At 45.1% G+C, this 23,903-nt stretch overlaps 3 protein-coding genes across 4 annotated transcripts in view; all 3 read right to left on the bottom strand.

Annotated features, from left to right (window-relative positions):
* The window catches only part of oxsr1b (oxidative stress responsive kinase 1b), a 36,047-nt gene extending 26,888 nt beyond the window's left edge, over positions 1-9,159 (bottom strand). For both annotated transcript variants that reach the window (XM_028969253.1, XM_028969259.1), the window contains exons 1-2: positions 8,946-9,159; positions 1,076-1,188 (exon numbers count right to left, since the gene is read on the bottom strand). In XM_028969253.1, coding sequence (XP_028825086.1) covers positions 1,076-1,188; positions 8,946-9,015 — 183 coding nt within the window. In that variant the 5' untranslated portion in view covers positions 9,016-9,159. The remainder of the gene's footprint in view (positions 1-1,075; positions 1,189-8,945) is intronic.
* Positions 9,160-10,559: 1,400 nt separating this feature from the next.
* myd88 (MYD88 innate immune signal transduction adaptor) lies at positions 10,560-14,155 on the bottom strand. The gene is made up of 5 exons (XM_028966641.1): positions 13,546-14,155; positions 12,173-12,289; positions 11,896-12,076; positions 11,730-11,821; positions 10,560-11,628 (listed from the first exon to the last, which is right to left on the bottom strand). Exons 1-5 carry the CDS (start codon positions 13,853-13,855, stop codon positions 11,474-11,476), a joined length of 855 nt encoding a protein of 284 aa, XP_028822474.1. The 5' UTR covers positions 13,856-14,155; the 3' UTR covers positions 10,560-11,473.
* A 143-nt stretch (positions 14,156-14,298) lies between these two features.
* Positions 14,299-19,622, bottom strand: cry-dash (cryptochrome DASH). Its single transcript, XM_028966640.1, has 14 exons — positions 19,414-19,622; positions 18,793-18,965; positions 18,617-18,710; positions 18,403-18,533; positions 18,153-18,301; positions 17,952-18,040; positions 17,749-17,822; positions 17,536-17,625; positions 17,313-17,392; positions 17,168-17,227; positions 16,936-17,093; positions 16,694-16,813; positions 16,388-16,564; positions 14,299-15,952 (listed from the first exon to the last, which is right to left on the bottom strand). Exons 1-14 carry the CDS (start codon positions 19,474-19,476, stop codon positions 15,842-15,844), a joined length of 1,569 nt encoding a protein of 522 aa, XP_028822473.1. The 5' UTR covers positions 19,477-19,622; the 3' UTR covers positions 14,299-15,841.
* Between the last annotated feature and the right edge of the window lie 4,281 nt (positions 19,623-23,903).

Below are 23,903 nucleotides of genomic sequence, written 5' to 3'. Positions count from 1 at the left end.
TAATTTAATTGACATTTATGGCATTTATCATAAGACGTCCACGTCCAGAGCGACTTGCAATCAGTAGTTACAGGGACAGTCCCCCTCAGGGTTAAGGGTCTTGGTTCAGGAACACAGTGGTAGTAAGTGGGATTTCAACCTGTGACTTTGTGGTCTTCTGGTTCACTGGGCTACTACCACCTGAAACAATTCATATGTTGCATATGGAATAGAATTTTCTCCCTAGTTTGTATGTTAATGTTTAATGTGCCCCACAAGGCTACTTTTGCTCTTCCTTTGTCAGCACAAAATGTGATCTAATTTGGCAGGTGGAAAACCAACTAAATGAACAGTGATGGATCAGGAAATGTTAATCCTTTAAGCCTGGATTCAGTAAGCTACCGAGCAGAGTACGTCCAGAGGAAACCAGACCCTTGTACTTTTCCATGTGACTAGCAACTCTATCCAAGAAATCTCAGTGCCCGTTGAAATTAAAGGGACTTGGCTCGGTTCAGGCCGGGGACAGATTGGCATACGTCGTAATTCTTCCCAATAACAGCACTGCTGGGGCTAATATTAGATCCAAAGTCTCTTCCTCGGTAATAACCCACGCCTTAAGCAAGGCAGTCTTTGGACGTCCCGCTGCTCCCTCCGCCGGCCCATGAATCATGGATGTGAGTTCCGCTCCTTTCCCAGAGCATGACTGCGCAATGAAATCAAGCCGTCTGGTCTCAAGGGATCAAAGAGTCCCTTCTAATCTCAGTTAATTTACTGCATTCAGGGATGATGAGAAGAGTGGGACCATACAAATCATTAAAGGATGTGATCCATACAAAATACCGAAGAGCTTGTTCTGCATGGCTGGATTATAGAGCCATGCAAACCAGATAACTGCCAATTATACTAACTGATCCTGGAAACATTTAAACTACTTAAGCTCTAGGATCTAGGACATTTATATTCTCAGAACAGTTCTTGCACTACAAATTCCACTGATCCAAAGAACATTTTTGATCTTGAGTTTGGAAAAGCAAATGTACATTTCTCAAATCAGGTGGAAATTTTGTATCAGAATTGACAACTTAAGCGTCCATACCAGGAGCTCCTCCATGCTGGTCTGACATTTTTCCAGGTTGATCCTTTTGATGGCCACTTTCTGCTTCTTGGGTGCACAGTAGGCTGCTTGGACCACCGCCGTGGCACCGCTCCCTGAAACAAAGACAAAGTCAAACATCTACAATGCAATGCATTCGACAGGTACAACCATGAAATAAATGCTTCTTCTGTCCTGTCAACGCTATGTTGACCCCCGTGTCCATTCTGTATTCAGGAGAGATTTACATCTGATTCAGAGGTCTCATGGACAGTAGCACAAATCGTCCATTTCATGCTGGCTGTTAATCACTAATTAATGGCTACCAAATCTCAGGCCAATCATGGGCAGCAATGGATGGAGAAACACCCGATGGGTGTGGCAGGGATGTGGCATCATGCACTGTCATGTTCAAAGAAACCTTGCACAGTGCAAAAGGAACTTCATAGCTCAGTGGCAAGAGCGCTGGTTTCACAAACCAGGGGTTGTGAGTTGTATCCTCCCTGCAGCATCAATAGTCATGGCCAAAGGTTTGGGGCAGTGGTAGCCTAGCGGGCCTGTAATCAGAAGCCGCCAATGTGCCACTGAGGTGCCACTGAGCACACTGCTCCCCGGACATCTTTCATGGTTGCGCACTGCTCACCAGGGGTGATGGGTTAAAAGCAGAGGACACATTTCACTATGTTCACTGTGTGCTGTGCTGTATTGTTTCACAATGACAAAAAAGAAAAAGAGGTGCATCACTCACTCTGTCATTATTACAAGGTCATTTCATCACTAAAGCACTACAGCAACTTAAAATGAACGGCATGCTTCTGTTTTCCTTATTTGATCGGCTTTCTAGGCTGATATGAACAAAGCCCTCATTGTTTTTCTACATTGATTGAGCCTCAAGGATAATGTGAATTTATTAAAAAAGGATGGAAAAAGGAAAGAAAGAAAAAACAGCAGTTCTCCACTTTAATTAAAAGCTGGAGGTCTCCAGAGGCATGATGACGTTTGGACCAGAGGCAAATTACAGAAGGAAAGCACGAACGGAAATACCATTTATTATTATACTTTTAAAAATCTTTAATAGTTGTTTGTATCCTATAGACTAATGATCCACAACATTAAAACCACTGGCGGGTGAAGTGAAAAGGTTCTTCATGCATGTTAAAATGTTTCCCATAAGCGTGTGGACATAATCCCGTTGGAATGAGGAATATTTGACTTCTGCGTCCGAGCATCTTCAAAACCCCTGGCCTTACATGTACTGGTGAATATGAACCAAAAATGGTCCAAGAAAGGAGAGCAGATGAATGCCCAAGGCCTACTGGTGCGCTGGGGAATGCAGACTAGTCCAAATCCCACAGAAGAGCTACTGTACCACAAACAGTTACAATTAAGCGCCCATGGCGTTTCCTTGGCCTTCAAATTCTCTCAGACCTCAAACCGAAAACGGGAAAAACTCATTTCCATAAGCTTGCACTGTTTCTAGTTCGCGCCGATAGACGTGCTCCAGAACAACTGCAGCTCACAGGTGACCTGCCTCATTCGCTCCTGCAGCTAGAGACCATGTCCGTAATAAAATGCAAAACACTCGACACCAGAGGGAGTAAAGGTAGATGCCTGGGAGCAAAAAAAATCTGGCAAATATTTAAATCATCTCAGCACCCGACAGTGCACATTTCTGGAGATCAATCCAGCCCATCTCACTACAGCAAACTTGCACACTTGGTTTGAGAGAGAGAGACAGAGAGATATATATGAGAGAGAGAGAGAGAGAGAGCCTTGCGCATGAGTCAATGTTCAAAAAAGTGAACATTCAGACCTCTGGTGGAGCGTGACACAGCTTAACCTGCGATCATGTGGGCAGCTTGTGTTTCACTTACAACAAAAGCCATTCTAGCTGAGAGCAGGAAAACCTCACAGTTCAGCCCATGGAAGCAAATCTAAAAGATGCTAAAGTTGAAACAAGTACACACGATGGGGTAGAAAAGTATGAGTGAAGCTAAACATGTTATATGAGAAGCTTTTTTTATGTATACATGGGTGTTAATTCAATTATTTAATGGCAGGTTTGGGATCTCCCATGTTTTAAAACTACAGTTAATCATGTGGTATGTTAGTGCGGATTACGAATAAAAAAATAATAATAATAATGTTGACAAAAAAGGTACAGAGAACCACTGTCATAAGCAACACACACAGCATTCCGTTCTCCTCCTGAAGGTCATGTTGAGCAGATGTTTGCAAAGTAAAGGGTAAGTGCAATGATTCACATGAACTACACCATGGCTCAGAAACTAGCTCACATTCCCCCATCACCTGGTGCAAATTCCTCCGGACCATGTGATCACCTCTGCGGGTTGGATGATGAAACTGTAAATCAGTGCATGTTGACGAATGTGAGTTTCATGACTACCTGTCATGACATCCCTCCAAGCCGATCCCTTCTGTTTGAAGCCTCTCATTAGAGTGGCTAAATCAGGTCTTGCAGGGTGAATGGAGAGGTGGTGTCACTAGGGCGTGGCGTCCAGCGCTAAAGCCTCTGGTATTTTAAACCCAGCCCCGGATCCGGCAGTGAGATGACATTAGAATACATGACGAACGTGGTCTCTGACATATAATTGCAGGGGATGCAAGGAAACCAACGGCCCTCCATTAAGATCAGTTCGGAGTCTGTAATCATGCAGCTGATTGGGGACAAGTACGGAACCTGCCACAGATTGCACCCCAGTAAAACCATGGATCTACCCCCCCAGAAAGCACCATCTCAATCTTCAACCATCTTCATTCTGCAGCATGTACAAAGAAAAACGTATTTGTACCATTGCATATTTTTGAAATTTAAAAAAAATTTCACTCATAATTCTTCAAGTGAAAGTGAAGTGATTGTCATTATGATGCACAGCATCATAATGACACAGTGAAATGTGTCCTCTGACACAGTGAAATGTGTCCTCTGCTTTTAACCATCACCCTTGGTGAGCAGTGGGCAGCCATGACAGGCGCCCGGGAAGCAGTGTGTGGGGACGGTGCTTTGCTCAGTGGCACCTTGGCGGATGGGGATTCAAACAGCCAACCTTCCGATCACGGGTCTGCTTCTTTACCCGCTAGGCCACCACCGCCCCAGAGTGTGTTTACCTGATTAATACAGTGCATGTTAGAGTATTATTACTAAATCTAAAGTATTACATAGCGTTACGCATGATGTGTGTTGTAACTATGGGTTCATTTAATCAATGCTGATTTGTTGGTACCAAAATCCTGCAATGCCGCATGTATAGGAAAAGAGTGCAGATGCAGAATAAAGCCAATTGCGGACCAGTGATAGCTGTGTTGAAAATGTTGTTTGAAAGTTGCGCATCAGTGCTGGGAGAAGATGAATTATGATTTAGCAGCATAAAAGGTTACATTAGCAAACTTTATTCACGGCTTTTTCCTGGCACAACGCTGCTTTTGATCCCGCACTGGAAATACGCTCACAATGGAGCCGAGTGCCACAAGAAAACATCCATAAATTTCAGAATTTTATTAACGGGCCAGTTACTCAAGTGGCGATATATTTCCGAAGCAGGAATGACCGCGCACACACACAGGGTCACCAAGCATGATCTAATCTGATGTAATGCTACTAAACAAATCCAGAGCCTGGGTACGATTACAGGCGAAATACCATACATTTCACGGCATGGAGGAAATTAGTAGAAACCAGATAGCGAGCAACGTGACCTTGCGTAATTTAATTCATGCTTGTCCTTGTTTTCCAGTCGCGAAACAAAATTCTGTCTTACGCAACACCACACACAGTGCGTAACACCAAGCTACATACTCAAGCATGCGCAAATATGTGTAAAACTGTAACATGGGTGATGAAAATTGGTTTATAACACTGTGCAATCAAAGACAGGCAGGTCATTTTATGAGACGTTTAAATGCAAGGAAACCGGACAATGCTTACATAGGATCTGAACAAAATGTTCCACCCGTTAATGGACCCATCGGACGCCGCTGTGCGTTTCCTGCTCTCGTCAGGGCCCTTTTATTGCATTACCTCAGCATGCCTCACACACATTCCACGCATTATTCCAAGGCACAATGAGAAATGTCACACTTGGCTCCAAATCGCACCAGCTGTCCTGATGGCATCATTTTTGTCTCTTGTGTCTACTTTTGGCTGCTCCTACTAGGCCTTTACCTCTTACCTGGCAGCTCCACGCTCTCCCAACATTCTCAGCGTCTCTCCTCTGAACTTATGAATGTGAAGTGTCATTTTTTATTTTTTTTTTTTTTAAACCATGCTCAGTGGCACCTTGGTGGTTCGGGATTTGAACCAGCAACCTTCTGATTACGGGGCCACTTCCTTAGCTAGGCCACGACTTCCCCACATGGGTCCAAACCAAGGCTCTCCAAATCGCCCAACATAACTGTTCCTCTAATGCACTCGTTCATAATCCCTCGTGTGCATATGGTTTTTAAAAAATGATTTCTGTAAAAACTTAAATGGAGACTTTTTTTTTAATCAATGAACCATCCACAACCTTTACTTAAGAGCTAAAATAATGTTTAGATTTAAACTAATGTTCTTCCCACTTGTTCGTTGATTCACTGAAGCATTCACTGAAAAGATGAATGTGAATAGATACCCATCACAGTTCGATGTTTCCATCCGTGCCCGCAGAGAGTGGCCCTCCGCTACTTTCCCCAGCTCGGGATGCATCCAATTAGATCCAGACCTTGCCGAGGTGGAAAGAGCAGGCGGGACTTGAGTAACAACAAGATCTCTACTCCCCCGAGAAGAAGCAATAGCTCTGCTGGAGATGCGTCATTCGCCACTTCCAGCGGACAACCTCAGAAAACTGCTGAGTGTCTGGGAATGTCTTGTGGACTGTGAGGCTTCAGCCCACATATGATGATAATCAGAGAAGAAAGAGGCAATTAACAGGGGTTTTCCTAGAAAATGAGTCTGCCGCCAATTCAAACCAGTGTCCAAATGTTATGCTTTCAAGCTTGAAAAGATCAATTTTGGAGAAAACCCTACATTCAGCAGACCAATTATAAAACGTCCAATGGTCTCTCACAGAGAAACTTGGCAACGTTCACCATGAATAAGCCAGTTCACATACAACGCTCTCTTCTCCTTGCCCTCAGCCTGGGGGCGTAGATTTCGTAATACTAATGCCAAGGGTCATATGGCAAGACGTGGCAACTCAAACCCCTCAATGGAAACCGGAGGGTCTGCTGTGTCCGAGCGGCCGTCGGTGAATGCAGACGCAGTTCTTAATCCACGTTAGGACACCCAAAGTTGCCTGATCGTGAGCGGATTGTGAACTGACCGGACTGTGGCGACAGCGAGGCGTAAATTTAGTTGATCAGCGCGATGCTAAACGTGGCCGCACTAGGCTGCCTATTCAATTTAAACCCATAGCAAATAATTAAGCGTATGGATTATATTTATTTGAACCCCCCCACATTTATACTAAGCCGCACAGCTAATGAGTCGTGTTTTACAAGGCATGTTTATTTCGTTACACATCAAATTGGCTCATTGATTAATAACATTCTAACTAGGCTTTTTTTTTTTTTTTAAATAGGGGAGGCGGAGGAAATGTAGAGTACACGATTTAAAGCTCATACCTATAAATCCCCGGCATAAATTTAGCAAGAAAGTGAGGTTCAGCGCCAAGCCAATTAATTTCCCAGCGCGTGGGGCGGCCCCGGCCTGGCTATTAAATTAGCCCCCACGTCCTCATGCCGCGACACGTCAGTGGCCGGGGCCGGCACAGAAAGAGCTTTATCTGGGCGTGCACGCTAGAGAAGAGGCACCTTATCTAGATGAGCCTCTGCCGACTGATTTCCCTGGAAACCTAGGAGGGCTGTGTTCACTGAACAAACGGCTTTCACCAACGCACAAACACGTGTCTGAGTGCGTGCGGTGAAACTGGAGAAATTGCAGGAGTCGCTGCAGTGTTACGTACCCAACATTTACTCAAACATTTATTTATGCATTCAAACACACACACAATTTCATATACTGCCAACGGCTGGCAAGTGGATGGTTTAAAAAAAAAAAAAAAAGTATTTTTATGGAGGGGATGGGGTGCTGTGTTCCTCAATGTGTGTGTGTGTGTGTGTGTGTGTGTGTGTGTGTGTGTTGGCAGGGAGACCCAGCAGCCGCCAGTGGACTGACAGGTTTCACTGGGCTCCTCCCTCCTCAGCACTTTTCACCCCAAACGTCCGACTGCAACCCACCTCGTCGACTTGGAACGTCCTGCTGACCACCCCTTAAAATCGAACACATGTGGCGAAAACAAATAAATACGTCCCAACGTAGGCCCGATAAGTGACAGCTTATCGTAACTATGGTCCGGAGGAGCTCTGTCAACATTTCCCAAGCCAAGGTGAACTGCAGTCACGTGACATCAGATATGGTAGCGAGTATTGCCCCAGTGCCCCATGTCCTATATGATATTGTAAAAGCACAAGCCTCCTTCTGCATTTCAAATAAGGAATCCCAACATTATAACATTATAAAATGGATGCATTTTAGTCAACCGAGAGCAAACATTACTTGGAACCCCATGAACCATATGAAAACATGACAAAACAGCATTACCGTCGTTATATTTTATGCACTAAAAGCTGGCCTGAGCTGATCACTTTCTCTCATGAGGAAATGGATACAAGACCACGTCAGCAAAACCCACGTCTGTAGCCGTGACGTGGCGCCGGTGAGGTCGTGACGCACCGGACCAGTGCCATTCATAACAAGAACGCCCGTAATGAAGGCCTCGTCGCTCTATGACGCGCCAGGAAACAACGCGATCAGATTCTTGAACTCCGAGGTCAGCTTGGTATGCGTGTCTAATTTACATTAGGCCCCGAGCCAGGAACAAAGCCTGCTTGGTGTCATTATCCGGCTGAAAGGCGGACAGATTTCACTGCTGCAAATCATGAAAATTAAGACAATTAAATGGAATTGAAATTCACCACACCCCCAGCTTTGATAAAAATGTACTTTTTTTTCTTGAATTTTATGTAGTTTGGAAAAGAAGCATCCATTTTCAACAATTACTTGAAAAAAAATGCTTTTTTATGGTTTTGGTTTAAAGGCCGACGAAAAAAGGGAACCCATTTCATGTCAACTAATGGTGACAGAGATTAGCAGTAATAATCTATAACTAAACAGATGGCAAAATGGCCCTCAATAATATCATTTAGAATCTTCTGCTTCACAGTGAGAGACTCCACAAAACCCAAACGCATCAAAACTTCCTAATAACAATACAGTAAACAGTCGGATATGGTCATCTGACAGTAAACAATGCAGGTTATGAGCAATGATCATGTTGCACATTTTTTTCCTGGGTGTGAAAGTTAAGAGAAGTGTATAGGACGCAGAACGTCTCTCTCTTTTTGTTTGTAATAACTGGAACTGTGTTGGTTGCAATGTAGGTCGGTAAGAAAAAAGGAGAGAGAGAGATCGTTCTTTTCGGTGTTGATTAAATGTCAACCTTGCTGTGCTGAGGCCGAGAAATTATGTTATGAGCCTCCTGAACGTGAACTGAGGCACAAGCAGCACCGCGAGGGCGTGACACACTCCCCATTAATGCAGCTAGTGCTCACACACACACACACACACACACACACACATCTTATCACTCACACGGGTTGTGTTATCATCAAAACATCCCCTTCGATTCTGTCGACTCGTGAAAGTCACACTGAATGGTTCAATCACATTAAATGCAGTTCAGTCAGAGTGTGTGTGTGTGTGTGTGTGTGTGTGTGTGTGTGTGTGTGGTGACATTTATCTGACAGACCCCCCCTTGTATGAATGAGCCGTGTAGCCCAGTGAACCCCGACAGTGGCGGTAACCCCGACTCACCAATCACCTCCTGGAGCTCGTAATCATCCTTGTTGATGGACCAAGGCTGCGAACTCAGGTCCTCCGACATGACTGGGCAGCTGCTGCAGCGGCCGTGCTTTCGAATTCAAAGACCCGACTACGAAACACACATTTAGCCTCACACCTCCCGATGACTGCAGGGCCCGCCGCCACAAAATGCGACCCTACGAGGTTTCTGCCTTCATTGCCAAAGTTTCTGACGGACGCCGCAGACCCCGCCCCCTCCGTTCGAGGGGGGGCGTTTTGGCGGAAGAAACGATCCGCCATCTTGTGTGTGGAAAATGCGATTCCAACGCTTTTGAAATGACCCTTCTGAGTGAATAAGAACTAATCGCTTGCATAATAAGCCTTTTTTGTTTATTACTGGCTGTGTTATTATTAATGCTGTTGTGAAAGATAACGTTTGCAAATGCATACGTCAATGTAATAATTCTTAACGAGCTCATACAGGAACATTAACAAACTAAAGTTTGTGTTCATGATGCCAAAATGCGAAAAAACTCAAAATTGTTGCCGGTGTGTCAAATACAGAATTCTCCCTTATTTTCCTAAACGCGTACATGTCTCCTTCTGCCCCTCTCAACATGGCGGACGCTGCATCACAGCCCGCACTAATAAAGGTGCTCTGTTCCGCGCTAGCTCCAACTCTCATTGGTCAGAAAATAAATTCTTTTAGTGGCATGTGGTCGAGGCTTCTGTCGTTCCGAGGAGAGCGGAGTGGTTTTAGGTGGATCACTGGCAACTTCCGCCTTTGTCACGATTTAGGGAACGACCGCAGAGATTGGTTGAAGGGTTTGGCCTGTCAAGTGGCTGGCCCCGCCCCTACCTGCTACATGCGGAAGCTGTGCAGACTCTTTCCACATGATGTCTTAATGTTCACGTATGCTTTTTACACGTTTACACAAATGCATGTATTTTTATTTCATTTTAATTCTAACCATATAAGAATATGTATTTTCCAAGAAATATTTATGTCCTTTAGACATTATTGGAAGCAAAGCATCCAGGTTTATTAATACATATTTATGGTTACAGCTTTTTCGTGTGTGCCTGATGAGGACGTCCCTGCCTTACGAGATTATTTCTTGGAGTCTGTTAAAACATTTGCTGCCCCCTAGTGGCGAATTGCGAGTTGCTGTCTAAGTGGAGCTCCATCAACTTATTTCTAGCAGCTCAACCATAAATGTAATTTATTTAATAATAGGGGTGGTGGTAGCCTAGTGGGTAACACACTCGCCAGAAGACCCAGGTTCAAATCCCGCTTACTACCATTGCGTCCCTGAGCAAGACACTTAACCCAGGGGGGACTGTCCCTGTAACTACTGATTGTAAGTCGATCTGGATAAGGGCATCTGATAAATGCCGTAAATGTAAATGTCATAACGTATTTTGACTGATGCATATGCCTTTAAATGATTGTGTGGAATCTGGTCAGGATTTTCCAGCCCTAATGCAACCGGCGTGTGCAATAACAAAGCAATTAAAAAAATAATAGTCAATACAGACTAGCATGCAGATATTGAATCACAATGCAAGTAATTCATCCCTGCTTATACAGAATAGCCTTTAACTGAAAATCACAGATAAATTAAATATAAATTAAAAGAGTTCATTTAATATAGATTCTGTATAAAAATGCTGAAATAAGGCTTGATTTAACAGAATTTTCACATTCTTGAGACAAAAGCAAAATTCTTAACAAAATGTGTTTGAGACAAGTTTGAAGCAATGCAGAAATGATGGCTAAAAATGTCTTAAAGAGTAATAAAGCAATTACATTATGAGAACCTAACATGCAACTGTAACATGCATTAGATATTGACAATGTGGATTCCCCGGTATTGTTGGGTGTGCTCTGGAATAAAAAAAAAAATGAAATGTTTACCTGCCGTATTCAGCGTAACACAGATGCTGGTGCCGTATGTAGATCCTTTTACACCCTACCAAACAAAACTTGCAGATGTATTATCTGCACATTAATTCAAGCATCCAGTCCAATGCAAAGTCCTCCATTGCTTGACGTGCGGATTCAGACAATCAGGGAAATATGACGGCAGATTGAAAAAACAAAGTGACAATACCACAGTAATGCACACCATGGCAGGATTCCCTGTACATACACACTACCGTCCGAATTTAGAAATTGCCTTGTTTTTCCTACAAAATAATAATTTTTTTTTTTAAATGTTTAAAAATGTAATTGAAATAATGATGTAGTCGAACCCACATCTGCTGATGCACTAGATACTGAACAAGTGCAAATCTGGCCCGTTTTATTGCTTCTTTATTCAGTCTGCACTAAACTGACAAGGCTTTTCTACCAACAAACGGAGCTTTTACAGTGACACACTTGCAGTAACGAGGACAGACAGCATGTGTACTGAATGCAGACTCATTCTCTGGGCGCTTATAGCTTCTTTGGGCCTGCGTGTCTAAAGACGGATGCGTGGAAGCCACCCCCCGTTGCATGGTGCAACCGTAACAGTCCGCGGCGAGAGCTCGGTAGATCAGGGCAGGGAGAGCGCTTTGGCCAGTCTGGGCCAGAACCAGGTCTTGCTGAACGGCTTGTTGTACTCGCAGACGGTGAGGAAGCGCAGGATGCTGGGGAATTTCTTCTCCATGGGCTTGTAAACCACGGGAATGAGCCTTTTGCTCCGGGCACCTGCAGCACGTTTCAGAAACCGAGAGTCAGCGAGGCCGAGAGAAATGTGGAAGTCTCCTCACGAGGCGCGGCAGAGAAGCACCGAGCGTGCGGAATCTTACCCGGGGAGAGGCTGAGCGCAAACTTGGTCTGGAAGTCGCAGGCCTCGCTGTCCAGGTAGTCGTCAGAAACCACCACCACCATCCTCTTGCACCTTTGACGCAAGTTAAGAGTTAACGCACATCGGGCTGTTGGCCACTGCCGGGCCGTGCGGGCGGTGCAACTTGCCTCTTTTCGATCAGCTCTGTGGTGATGCTCCACACACACGTGCCTGGGAGAACGTCCCTATCGAACACGCACAGCTTCAGCCTGTGATCTGTCTGCTCCAGCTGCAGGATCATCTCATTGACGAAGTGGAAGTCGCTGTGGCAGTAGCAGATGAAGGCGTCGAACGTCTCAGGGCTTTCGCCTGCGTGCGAGGAAAGTTCACATCTGGCTTGGACAGGATCTGGTTACAGCAAAAGGCAGCAACTCCTTGTCTTTTTGCTTTATTTTAAATACCAACCCCTGGGATCGTCATTGACTGTGATGCTGTGGCACTCCGGGGTCTTAATGGAACTGTGCACCTCTGCCACCTGTATGGGCGAGTCCTGCTTCTTCAAGTGCTCCCTGCAATTTTCTTCTGTGATGAGGAACACACCAATGTCAATAACAGCTACCAGGTGGCTGGTTTATTTATATATATATATATATATATATATATATATATATATATATATATATATATATACACACACACACACACACACACACACACACACATATACACACACACACACACACACACACACACACACATATGTATTAGTGGTGGGCATAGATTAATTTTTTAATCTAGATTAATCTCACTGTAATCTTGGAATTAATCTAGATTAAAATGGCTCATTTGAATTCTGCGTTTAGGTGGTACTTGAGACTGGAAGAACTCCTACAGTAAAACTAATTCCGCTTTGCACAAGGTGCAAACAACATTAGTCTTGTCAAGGTTTCCATTGGGAAGCTTCTTAAAAATAAAATTTCCCTGAAGCAAACCCGGCAGCTTCATAGCTGCATCCATGTTACCACGTCACGTTTGATGTGGTAATTTCACAGTTCGAAGACTCGTTCTCGCCCCCTACAGTGCAATTTGGCTAGGTATACATCCGCGCTAAAATATCAAGGTGAAAGTCATCATAGCTTGCGTAGTATAGACCCAGCTCCCAACCCAAATTAGTGAATAGATTAACGGCGATATTTTTTTTATCGCCCGATAAAAGGCTCACGTTAACGCAGCACGTTAACGCCGATAACGGCCCACCACTAATATATATATACAGTACAGGCCAAAAGTTTGGACCCACCTTCTCATTCAATGTGTTTTCTTTATTTTCATGACCATTTACGTTGGTAGATTCTCACTGAAGGCATCAAAACTATGAATGAACATGTGGAGTTATGTACTTAACAAAAAGTGGAGACCTGGTATCCACAGTCACCGGACCTGAACCCAGTCCAGATGGTTTGGGGTGAGCTGGACCGCAGAGTGAAGGCAAAGGGGCCAACAAGTGCTAAACACCTCTGGGAACTCCTTCAAGACTGTTGGAAAAGCATTTCAGGTGACGACCTCTTGAAGCTCATAGAGAGAATGCCAAGAGTGTGTAAAGCAGTAATCAGAGCAAAGGGCGGCTATTTTGAAGAAACTAGAATATAAAACATGTTTGCAGTTATTTCACCTTTTTTTGTTAAGTACATAACTCCACATGTGTTCATTCATAGTTTTGATGCCTTCAGTGAGAATCTACCAACGTAAATGGTCATGAAAATAAAGAAAACACATTGAATGAGAAGGTGTGTCCAAACTTTTGGTCTGTACTGTATATATATAACAAGGCTGCGTACCGATCAGGTGTTTGAGGTCCGAAATGACGTCGTGCCTCTCCGCGGACTCGATCACTGACAGCAACTTCCCGACGGTGACGTCCGGACACTTCGCCTCCCAGTCGTCCAGGATCCGCGCGGTGGGACTCGGGCAGCCCTTGTAGTTCCTGATCTCCAGGTAGGTGAAGCCCATCAACTCGGCCACGGTCATCCAGTCCGACGCCACCGCGTTAGTCGGGTTCAGGTAGAGGCCGAGCCGCTTCCTCGCCGTCTGGTTTAAAGCCGCCAGCGGGATCGAGCCGAGGTCGAGGGAGTCGCCGCACGCCGACATGTCGCTGGATGTGACCGGGGCCGTCACGGGAACGTGGCCGCGGTGAGGGACATGTTCTGATGGGAAACGGGGAGTGTAGAATGAGGAAATGGCTGGTAAGACGTCACACGGAAGAGGGGGGGTGTAAAATAAACACACTTAATAAAACTTTTTTCTTTACTCAAGTTTGAAGTCGTTGCAGTTTAGACAAAGCGTTTAGGATTTTATTTTAAGATCCCATGTGTTGCGTTGTGGCCAATAAACAGTCCTGTAGTGTGATTTTAAACTGTATTAACACTCGTTCTCGCTCTGTCTGCGACGTAAATCTCGCCTCGTTCTCTCTCTACTCTCGCGATAGCTTAGTGCCATTAACTGTACTACACCATGCCAATTACACGGTGCGCCAATTGCATTCTGCGTGCTGATTGGTCAGTCTGTTGTAGTAAGGCCAGCGTGCCATGGAGGATTTTTTTAAAAAATTTTAATTTCCAAAATAATGAAGACTATGCATAAACAAAGGTAACAATACAAAATAGACCCCTTACACAATCCCACCACAAGCAAGAACTCAAACACAAAAAAGGAGGAGAATAAATTAATACAATTAAAATATAAATAACATAAAAAAAGGGGGGGGGGGGGTGTGAACTGCTGAAATGAGGAAGGTAAAATGCACTGCATGAAAACAGGGGATGCCCCATTGGGGGCAACATCCAGCTGGAGAGACTCAACATGCCCGGGAGACGGCTCCCTTTTAGAAAACACAAAGACAATGTTTAATTCTCTCCAGTGTCGTAGAATAAAGAACATCCCGTACCCATTGGGAGTCAGGGGTTCTTCCAGCATAATAAGATAGCATGTCCTGCCAACAATGTGAAAAAGGACACAAGATTTGTGACGTGAAGTGGTAAAGGATGAACTCCAAACAGGGCAACTAGGGGGGAAGGACACATGTTGACCGAGGTAAGAGCCGAGATAGTGTCAAACAGGACCAGAACATATGACTGGCTGGGCTGGAAGGGCATCTATCGCAGCTTGAGTCAGGATCAGGTACCCAGACCCAGTACAGACCCAGTACCCAGTATTACCTCACACTGTAATACTCCATGTTGGGCGCAAATAGATGACGAGTGCACCCTCCTCAGTGCACGGTCCCAGAAGTGTCGCATATAGCATACAGCATGCTGGCCAAGGTTGTGTGTTCAAATCCCAGCTCGGGGTTCATCCAAAGACATGTACACTAGGGGAGTTGGCTACTCCGAATCGTCTGTAGGTGTGAGTGTGTGGGTGAATGGTTTGCCCTGCGATGGTCTGGTCCCCGCTCCGCCCCCAGTGTCCAGTGGAAAGCAAGTGAGTGAGCGCCTTCCAGGTGGGTATTTGAAATCACTTTTATTCTGGGTTATTCCACAAAGCAGAACTGAATAATCTGATTACCCAGGTTAGGGTTTAGGTCAGAAGCGTCCCTGAATTTGTCTTCAATTATTTAGCCAAGCTTTAAAACTTTGAAGATCCCCGAAACATAAAGAACTGCACACAAGAAAATGAAAAGTGCTGAATGCTACATTTTCCAAACTGGTAACATGGGACATTTAGTGGAAAATTCAGTTGAAAAATAAAGGGTTAAAACTCCCACAGTGCTTTGCTTCCTGTTTCTTTTCAATCAGTTTAGAAAATCTGACCACAGTTTTCAACTTCCTCCCTCAGCTTTTAATGCACATGGTGAAAATCCATAAATAACAAGACTGCAGGCCCCTAAACTGAAAAAAAGGCCATAATTGTCCTATGCACCATTGAATGCATCTATGTTGCACCTTTCAGTTTGCTCATTTGGCTAAAACACAATGAATGTTCAAAAGAAAAAAAAAACTTTTTTGAGCAATACCATGTCCATGTCTTAAACGAAACCCAGAACATCATGAATTTAATCAGCACAGTGTCTGTAAGGAAAAAAACGTCTGACCATCAGTCAGTTCTGCAGCAGCAGTGTCAATACGGATCAGTGTGAGCTCAGAGTTTCTTGCTTCTGGAGAAGTAGAAGTCGATTCCTCGGTCCTTGTGTGACCTGGGGGTGTGCGACGGGCCTTTTTTCCCTCTTGCACTAGGTGCTGCACCGCCAGCCTGAAAAATGCAGACGAAGACTTTTTGATTTTTGCTTGTAAATTCACACAGGAAGAAGCAGATGTACATTGTGTATTCTTCTGAAAACATGAGAGTGTTGCTTTTCCCCTCAAAAAATTGTTTCAATTCCAATTAAAAATAGCTCCATCAAATTCAAAGTGAAGAAAGTGAAGTGACAGAAAGTGGAATGAAAGGGGGCTCGGCAGTTACATCACTGCGTTTTGACACGCTTCTAACAAAGCATCATATTAGTTTCTTAATTGCATTTATATGACGATATATGTATATAGCATGGTGCCATCGTGTGGGAACCAGTATCAATGTTTTTACAGCACAGAACAGTGTGTATTCAAGGTAGCAAACAAAAAAAAAAAAAAAAGCGTTTATACAATCATGAATAGCATTATTTTTATCCGTTGAAATGAAGGTGCTCACTGGTCTCTTGTTGACGTATCGGCTCCACTCAGGTGCCACAGTGACGGGGGAGGGGTAGTTCTCATTCAGACAAACACCAGCATGTGACAGGGCCGCACTGCTCAAAGTCCATGGTGTGTGAACATCCCCACCCTTGATGCCCTGCAGCTCAGGAACCCAAAGTCTCACATAGTCTCCCTAGACGGAATAATGAAATAGTACAATGCAATTACAGTCATATGATATATATGCATAAAATATATACACACACACACACACACATCCTAGCAGCGAAATGACATCCCTTAGTTTCCATTGCGGACTTACATTATTGTCATAATCCAGTGCTTGTTTGACCATGTTGAACTTCCTGTCCTCCCTGGGATCATTGCCTATTCCAGCACTGTAGAGCCAGTTGCCGTAATTGCTGCAAACATCATAGTCCACCTGCATCGAGTCGATGCAGGAAAAAAAAAAGAAAAGCGATGCATACTCATGCACGGTATGTTGGAAATGTTTAAAATGAGGTTTAATGACTAATGCTGGACAACACAACGTGTGACACACACCAGTAAGTATTCAAACCACTCTGCTCCCATCCTCCAGTCCAGCCCCATGTCCTTGGTGAGGAAGCTGGCTACGTTCTGCCGCCCTCTGTTGGACATGAACCCTGTCAGCGCCAGCTCCCGCATGTTGGCGTCCACGAAGGGCACCCCGGTGCGCCCCTCTGCAAATGAGGCCAGGTTTTCAGCATTGCTTTCGTCCAACAAGATACAGAATACCACAGCTAACTAAAAGTACCTTTCCACGCATTAAACAGCTTCATGTCTTTTTTCCAAGGCACCTTCTTATCTTGAAGACCTAGAAAAATAAAACTCGTTTTTCATTACACACTAATATTTGACAACATCAGAGCTGCAAAATGCCTAAGAAAGCACTTTCTTACCATTTAAATGAAATATTTGGTTTCCATACTTCACCGCAACAAATCTGAAGTAGTCCCTCCACAAAAGCTCAAATATCACCCTGTAGGCACCAACCAAATAATGAAACAGTCATTCTCGCTAATTACCTTTTTAAAATACTGTACACAACAGACTGCCATGCCATTGAACTGCTCTTCATTCTGGGGGGAACGATACGAGTTAAATTACATACGTCCTACCTACCAGTAGGTGCTCTGATTGGCTGTCCTCTGTGCCTCATATTTCTTTATTTGGTGGTAAATATGCCGAGGGGATAAGCAGCCCATGGCAAGCCTTGGGAGCACAGAAAAGAACAATGACAGTGCAGACGTAAACATGTCACTGTTGTAACTGAACGAAAGCAGGAACATCTGCTTCATTTAGGAACGTTTCCAGATGTGGCAAGAAGTTACTCACCAAGGGGCAAACTTTGTGGAGTAATCTACCCCTATTAAGCCATTTCGAGTCTCCTTGTATGATGCTACAGCATCCTAGAATAAGTGAACTGAACTTGATTATTGAAAAATGATATTTTTATTGTTCTCAGTATTATATTTCACAGACACATACACATGTGCAAATCTTCCCAACAATTTAATTTAAGTGAATGGCTGGCTCACCGTGTCCCAGAAGTAGTGCTGTATTCGGGCCAGGGCCTCAGTCTCTCCACCACAACACGGAAAAGCAGAGCGACCGTCCGTCAGTGCCTCTGTGACCAGCAGAAAAAGGAATAAGAAATGTCTCCCGGAACACGGGCCACACCCGGCCTGTTTAAAAATGCGGACCACAGAAACAATGTCCATTCGTCCGTGTGTTGTCACCTGTCTGCTCCAGATCTTGGAAGGTAGGGATGGGTCCTTCCTCCAGGCCAGTGGGCAGTGGCCTCAGCTGTTCTGGCGTGGGGGTGACCGGCCTCACCCTGCCCTGGGACTCCACCGCCTTCCTGAACTGGGTGTAAACGTCGGGCAGCCTGGCACGCCGGGGCAGGCGAGAGCATCTGTTACATGACTTTTCGACTGCGCCGTCCCCTATAGGATGTGAGGTGACGGGTGCGAGGCAACATTCGGTCACCTGCTGATGTGGTTGAACGGAAGGTCGTCCCTGTGGTACAGCGTCGAGCCCCAGAAGCTTTGTACTCTGACTTTGTTTTGGGAGCAGACGTCCTTAATCTGCCTCTCCACCTTCAGCTCTTCCTGCGTCGCCTTGAACACAAGCACCAGTGTGAGCCGCAGCAGCCCGCTTTCACCCGTTTTTTTTTTTTTTTCTTTCTTTCTCTTTCACCAACCTCTTCATGGAAGGCCACGGCGCTGACAGAGCCTAGCTGTCTAATCAGGTCCCCGATCACCTTGTGTGGCTCCCCACGTCGCACCACGAGGCTGCTGTAATTACAGGGAAAAGGACACAGCAAGTCAGCGGCTGCCGGCGGCTCGCATTCCCACCTGAATAAATCCACGGGCCCACCTGCCCTTCTTTTCGAGGGACGTCCGCAAGTCTTTGACACTGTCTAGAAGGAAACGCAGGCGAAACGGGCCAGTCTTGGGGAAATTGAAGCAGTGGGTGCCCAAATAGTGTAAAGGGTCAAAGCAGTAGAGTGGAACTATGTGCTCCGCATTTTTATGGGCCCAGTGTAACACCTGCACACAGACAAATGAAAAGAACGTTGTTGCCCATGTTTATAAGATGATTTTATAGGATATATATTTAATGTGCTGAAAGACACTCATTCAACATGAATATGTATATTTTTTAAACAAAGATTTTAGGTATTAAAACAAATGTTACAGTTATATATTTCATTTGTTTAACAAAACAACACTTATACAATTACAACCTAATATGGATCTTCCGGCGTGGCGGTGATATGCCGTCTGCGCATGCGCGGGTTTCATAACAGTTTTACCGCATTTAACTCCCTTTTCAAAGCACAAATGTGTTAACTTAACACAAAAACTCTTTTCGGAATCCCGCTGCGTGTACGCTGGCCAAGTTGCATCCGCGTACGCAGGCCAGTCGCCGGTCGGAACACGCAGGCGGCGGAGGACGCGCAGTCTCGCAGTAAAACCTCCAGAAGGTCGATATTACCTCGTTATCGTGGAGACGCAGGTCGTTTCGTAGGAGACAGATTACGGTGCGCGCGTTCGACATGTTCGGGAAATCTCGCGCCAAAGAAAAGCGCGCCTCACGTGTCCGTCACCGAAAGTCACGTTGCAGAGACCGGCTGCCGCGCGGCGTGGGTCCCGCGTCGAAAGGCAACAACGTTAGATGCACACACGTTTAGGGTCAATTAGAAAGGTTTTTTGATACGAAAGAAAATGTTCCGTCCATTAAAAGTGAAAGTCAAGTGATTGTCGTTGTGAAACACAACAGCACAGCATACGGTGCACACGGCGAAACGTGTCCTCTGCTTTTAACCATCACTCTTGGTGAGCAGTGGGCAGCCATGAAAGGCGCCTTTGCTCAGTAGCACCTTGGGCGAAAATGTAATTGTATTAATTGTATCTGAATGTATTAAAGTGCATCTGAATTCCAATGAAATTGAAACAGAATTTGTGCTTCTCCGAATTCACATTCAATTTTCACAATTAAATTGTAATTTTTATTGCGGCACGGGTCCTTTGTGCAATTCAGTTGTACAATTTGTACGGTTTGTACTATTCAGTTTCAGCACAAATCTCTGCCCATAGAATCTGCATTTGCATTACATTTTTGGGATGTAACTCATATTTCACCAGGATTCAGATTCAAATGAATACATTCAGATTCAGTTTGTACAATCCAGATTCAAGTATATTTAATTCATTCCGTTTCAATGTCCCAAGTCTTCATTCAGTCACATGCGCGCTTCTTTTAAGTGTGCGATGCAAGCGCTTGTTTGCTTACTGTAGTTTGCTGTTAGCAGTGCTTTGAAAGGCTGGTAGTAGCCTAGTGGGCAACACATTTGTCTAATAACCAAAAGACCATGACCCTGTACAAGACATTTAACCCTGAGTTGCTGTTAAATGATGTAAGTAGGTGCACTTTATTCAGGAAGGGGCGAAGCCCTTCACATGCAACCTGTGTGGCAGGAGCTACAGCTGCTCCAACAACCTGCATGTCCACCAGAGGATCCACACGGGTGAGAAGACCTACTGCTGCCCCCACTGCGGCGAGACCTTCAGCAACACCAGCAACCTGCATGTCCACCAGAGTGTCCACACCGCTGCATTGGCTATGTCAAGACCAGTCACCTGAAGCACCATGAGCCAGTCCACACCACAGAAAAGCTACACGCCTGTGGCGAGTGCAGAAGAACCTACTGAAGCCTGTCCACTCTTGCGAGCCACACAGTGGTGGGCCAGCCTCAGACCCAGAACTCCAAGAGGGTCAGCAAGCCTGATGTTTCCACCCAGGATCAGTGAAAACTGAAGGACAATGGTGTGTGTGTGCGCATATCAGTTCTTTGTTCTTTATGCAATACTTCAATAGTTGCCCTTTTAAATGAGAGAAAACGAACAACATAGTTGCTCATCAATGTGTTTGCTGAACAAGGTTGAGAACCAGAGTGTGTCATTAAAAACATTTAATAAAACTCTATTAAGGAGCTGCTTCTTATTAGTGCTACAGTCAGGTCCTTAAATATTGGGACATTGACACATGCTGCATGGACACTGATTGTTTTTTTTAATTCCTCATTTGCAGGGATTGTGGGTGCCCTCATTTTGCGGCAGGAGATCCTCTGACTGGCTCGAGCGGCATCTTATAATCTTAAAATAAAACACAACGCTGAAGAATCTCCGTATTCAAAGGAGACCTGCTCAAAAGGCTGCAATACCCGTATTGCACATGTAGGGGGTAAAGTCCAGTGAGACTTACAACCAGGAAATCTGTTGCAGAAATAAAGAACTTTTTAAATCCTTATATGGTGATGCCATGGTGATGATTACCCTCGCACAGCCTTCACTGAACATTTCACATGGGACCAGTGCATTGGATTGATTAATGGTATTCTTTTAAACTACAGTTTAAAAGCTCTGGACCACTAAAAACTCACTTGTTTAGGGTAAAATAGGATGAAATTGTACAAATAGTATCAACTAATAATGATCATATTACAGCTATTTCGTCCTATTTAACTAATCAACATCCTATTTAATAGTATCAACTAAAAACTTCATATTAAACTTCATATTAGTTGATAACATTTCTACTTTTACCCTAAACAAGTGAGGCCTCTACCTCAACTGTCATCAGTTCCTGCTTGTTTTTGGTGTGTTTTCTCTTCAGTTTGGTTTTCAGCAAGTGAAATGCTGCTCAGTCGAATTCAGCTCAGGTGATTGACTTGGCCATTGCACAACATTCAACTTCTTTGCCTTAAAAATTTGTCTTTAATCCTTTGGCCAGTCCACCGTGTCCTGGACTGGCGCAGGTGCTTGGAGGCACCTGACCCATGAGGGTCCTCTCATTCTTGGCACTGCCAAGTGGGAGACGAGAAGAGGGCATTTGGGGGTGACACACAGGCACAAAACACACAAATACACACACACAATGACAAACAGGAGACAGGGTCATCCCGCTCAGGTTCTTGGTCTCTTCATGGCCTCCTCCGGAGGCAGGGTCAAGAGAGTGGGAGTCTGGACCCTCAGGCAGCTGCCTGGAGGTGGCATGTATGGAGGTGTTGGAGGGTGTGTGTGGGGAGCTGGTACAAGTGGCTGCCGGGAATGATGGATGCTATCTGCAGAGGGCTGGGGTGCTGTTGCTGTGTTGTTGGGGAACTTCTGGACAGAGACCAGACCAGAGACTCTCTGGTTGCCAGCTTACCCTCGCACAGCCTCTCTCTCCATTGTCATCACGCACCACCAAACAGGAGGGTGACGCAGGGCTCGTAAAGTGGCAGCACATGATTGGTGGGAGGCACATAACCTGAGCTACTCCCCCACCACTCATCATCGTCACTGCTGACACCACCACCACACAGAGGTACCGGATCGTCGTCAGACCCACTTCCACCACGGCTCGACACGTCTCAGCATGACCACCTCATACAGGTGGCATGTCGCCACGACTCGTCTTGCCCCGGCGGCCCCCTCCCATGGCTGGCCCTCCAGTGCCCGCTCTCCCTGCAACCCAGAGTGCTCTTTCACCGTGTTTTCTGTGCCTCGTTTTTGGGCAGCAGCATTCTGTCATGGGGGCCGAAAGGAAACAGAAGAAACTCAAACAGACACGAAGGCGTGTGTCAAGGTGACAGGAACAACACAATGTAAGGTCTGATCCACATTAATGCTGCAGCCACATCCTGCTAATTTAACAGGTCCTGATCACTCCTGCTCAACTGGCGTCAGCTGGGAATGATCAGAACCTGTTAATCAGACACATGAGCCAGCAGACTCTGGACATCACAATAACATATGTTACAACATATATATGTGTGTGTGTGTGTGTATATATATATATACACACACACACACACACACACCATAACTTGGAATGACGCAGACAGGCAGTGGTAGACGGGGAGTGCTTTCAGGTGTGACACAGCTCACTTGGGGAGGGGACTGGCAGAAGAATCATCGGGCGGAATGGCTTGGCGGTGATGGTGGATGGGTCTGAGAATGTTTAGGGGATGGGCAAATGGTTGGCAACATCGTTTCAGAACGTGAGCCAGGCAAGGGTCATCCGTTAGAAGCGTCAGGCAATGCGGTTGGTGTGTACAATCAAGGTACAAAGGCTAAGCAGCAGGGTAAACACCAACGAGCGAGCTGAGTAAGATAGCAGCCAAGTGTTTATACTCAGCACTGACCCCTGGCCTTATCTGCTTCCGTGTGGCTGTCCCCTTGGGCCCCCTGTGGGCCTGGTGGTGGAGCGGCAGCCATGACAGCAGTTGTTGTGTCATTGTCTGTTTCATGTTTGTGGATTAAACCTAGTCCTGGACAAAAAGACAACTTCAATGGATTTTTAGTCTATGACTAGGCTTAATACATGACCTATAATGTATAAAGTACAATAGTAGTGTAAAGGAAATGTCTCTACCTCATTAACAATTATTATTTTGATCCTGCAGAACTGGTGCTTCAGTGCTTCTTTCACTCTGTGCAAGAAGATCTTCAGCTGCATCAGTTCACTGAATGTCCACTCTGGCCGCCTAAGGCACTACGAGCAGGTCCACACCGAAGACAAGCTATACGTCTGGGGCGAGTGCAGCAGTACCTACTGCAGTCTGTCCTCCCTAAGACACACAGCGGTGGCCCAGCCTCAGACCCAGAACTCCAAGAGGGTCAACAAGCCAGATGTTTCTACCCTAGAACAGTGAAGACGGAAAGGAGAATGACCTGCATGTTCTGAACATTGCATTGTTTAAGAGGCAACATGATATGGTTTTTTGCAAAGGAATGTACATAAATAATCCACTTACCTATTTTTTTGTTTTTTTTTTGCACTTTTCATGAAGAGTGCAGTTTGTGTCCCCACACACTGCTCACCAAGGATTAAAAGCAGAGGACACATTTCGTTGTGTCACTGTGTGCTGTGCTGCAGTGTTTCACAATGACTGCAATGAAATAGAACTGTTGAACCTTTGCCTCCAGGTTTTGAAGTCA

Source organism: Denticeps clupeoides, chromosome 2 (genome assembly GCF_900700375.1).
Source record: "Denticeps clupeoides chromosome 2, fDenClu1.1, whole genome shotgun sequence".
In the NCBI taxonomy this organism is placed as follows: domain Eukaryota; kingdom Metazoa; phylum Chordata; class Actinopteri; order Clupeiformes; family Denticipitidae; genus Denticeps; species Denticeps clupeoides.
Note: the sequence above shows the minus strand (reverse complement) of the source record. Positions and strands in the feature narration are given on the sequence as shown.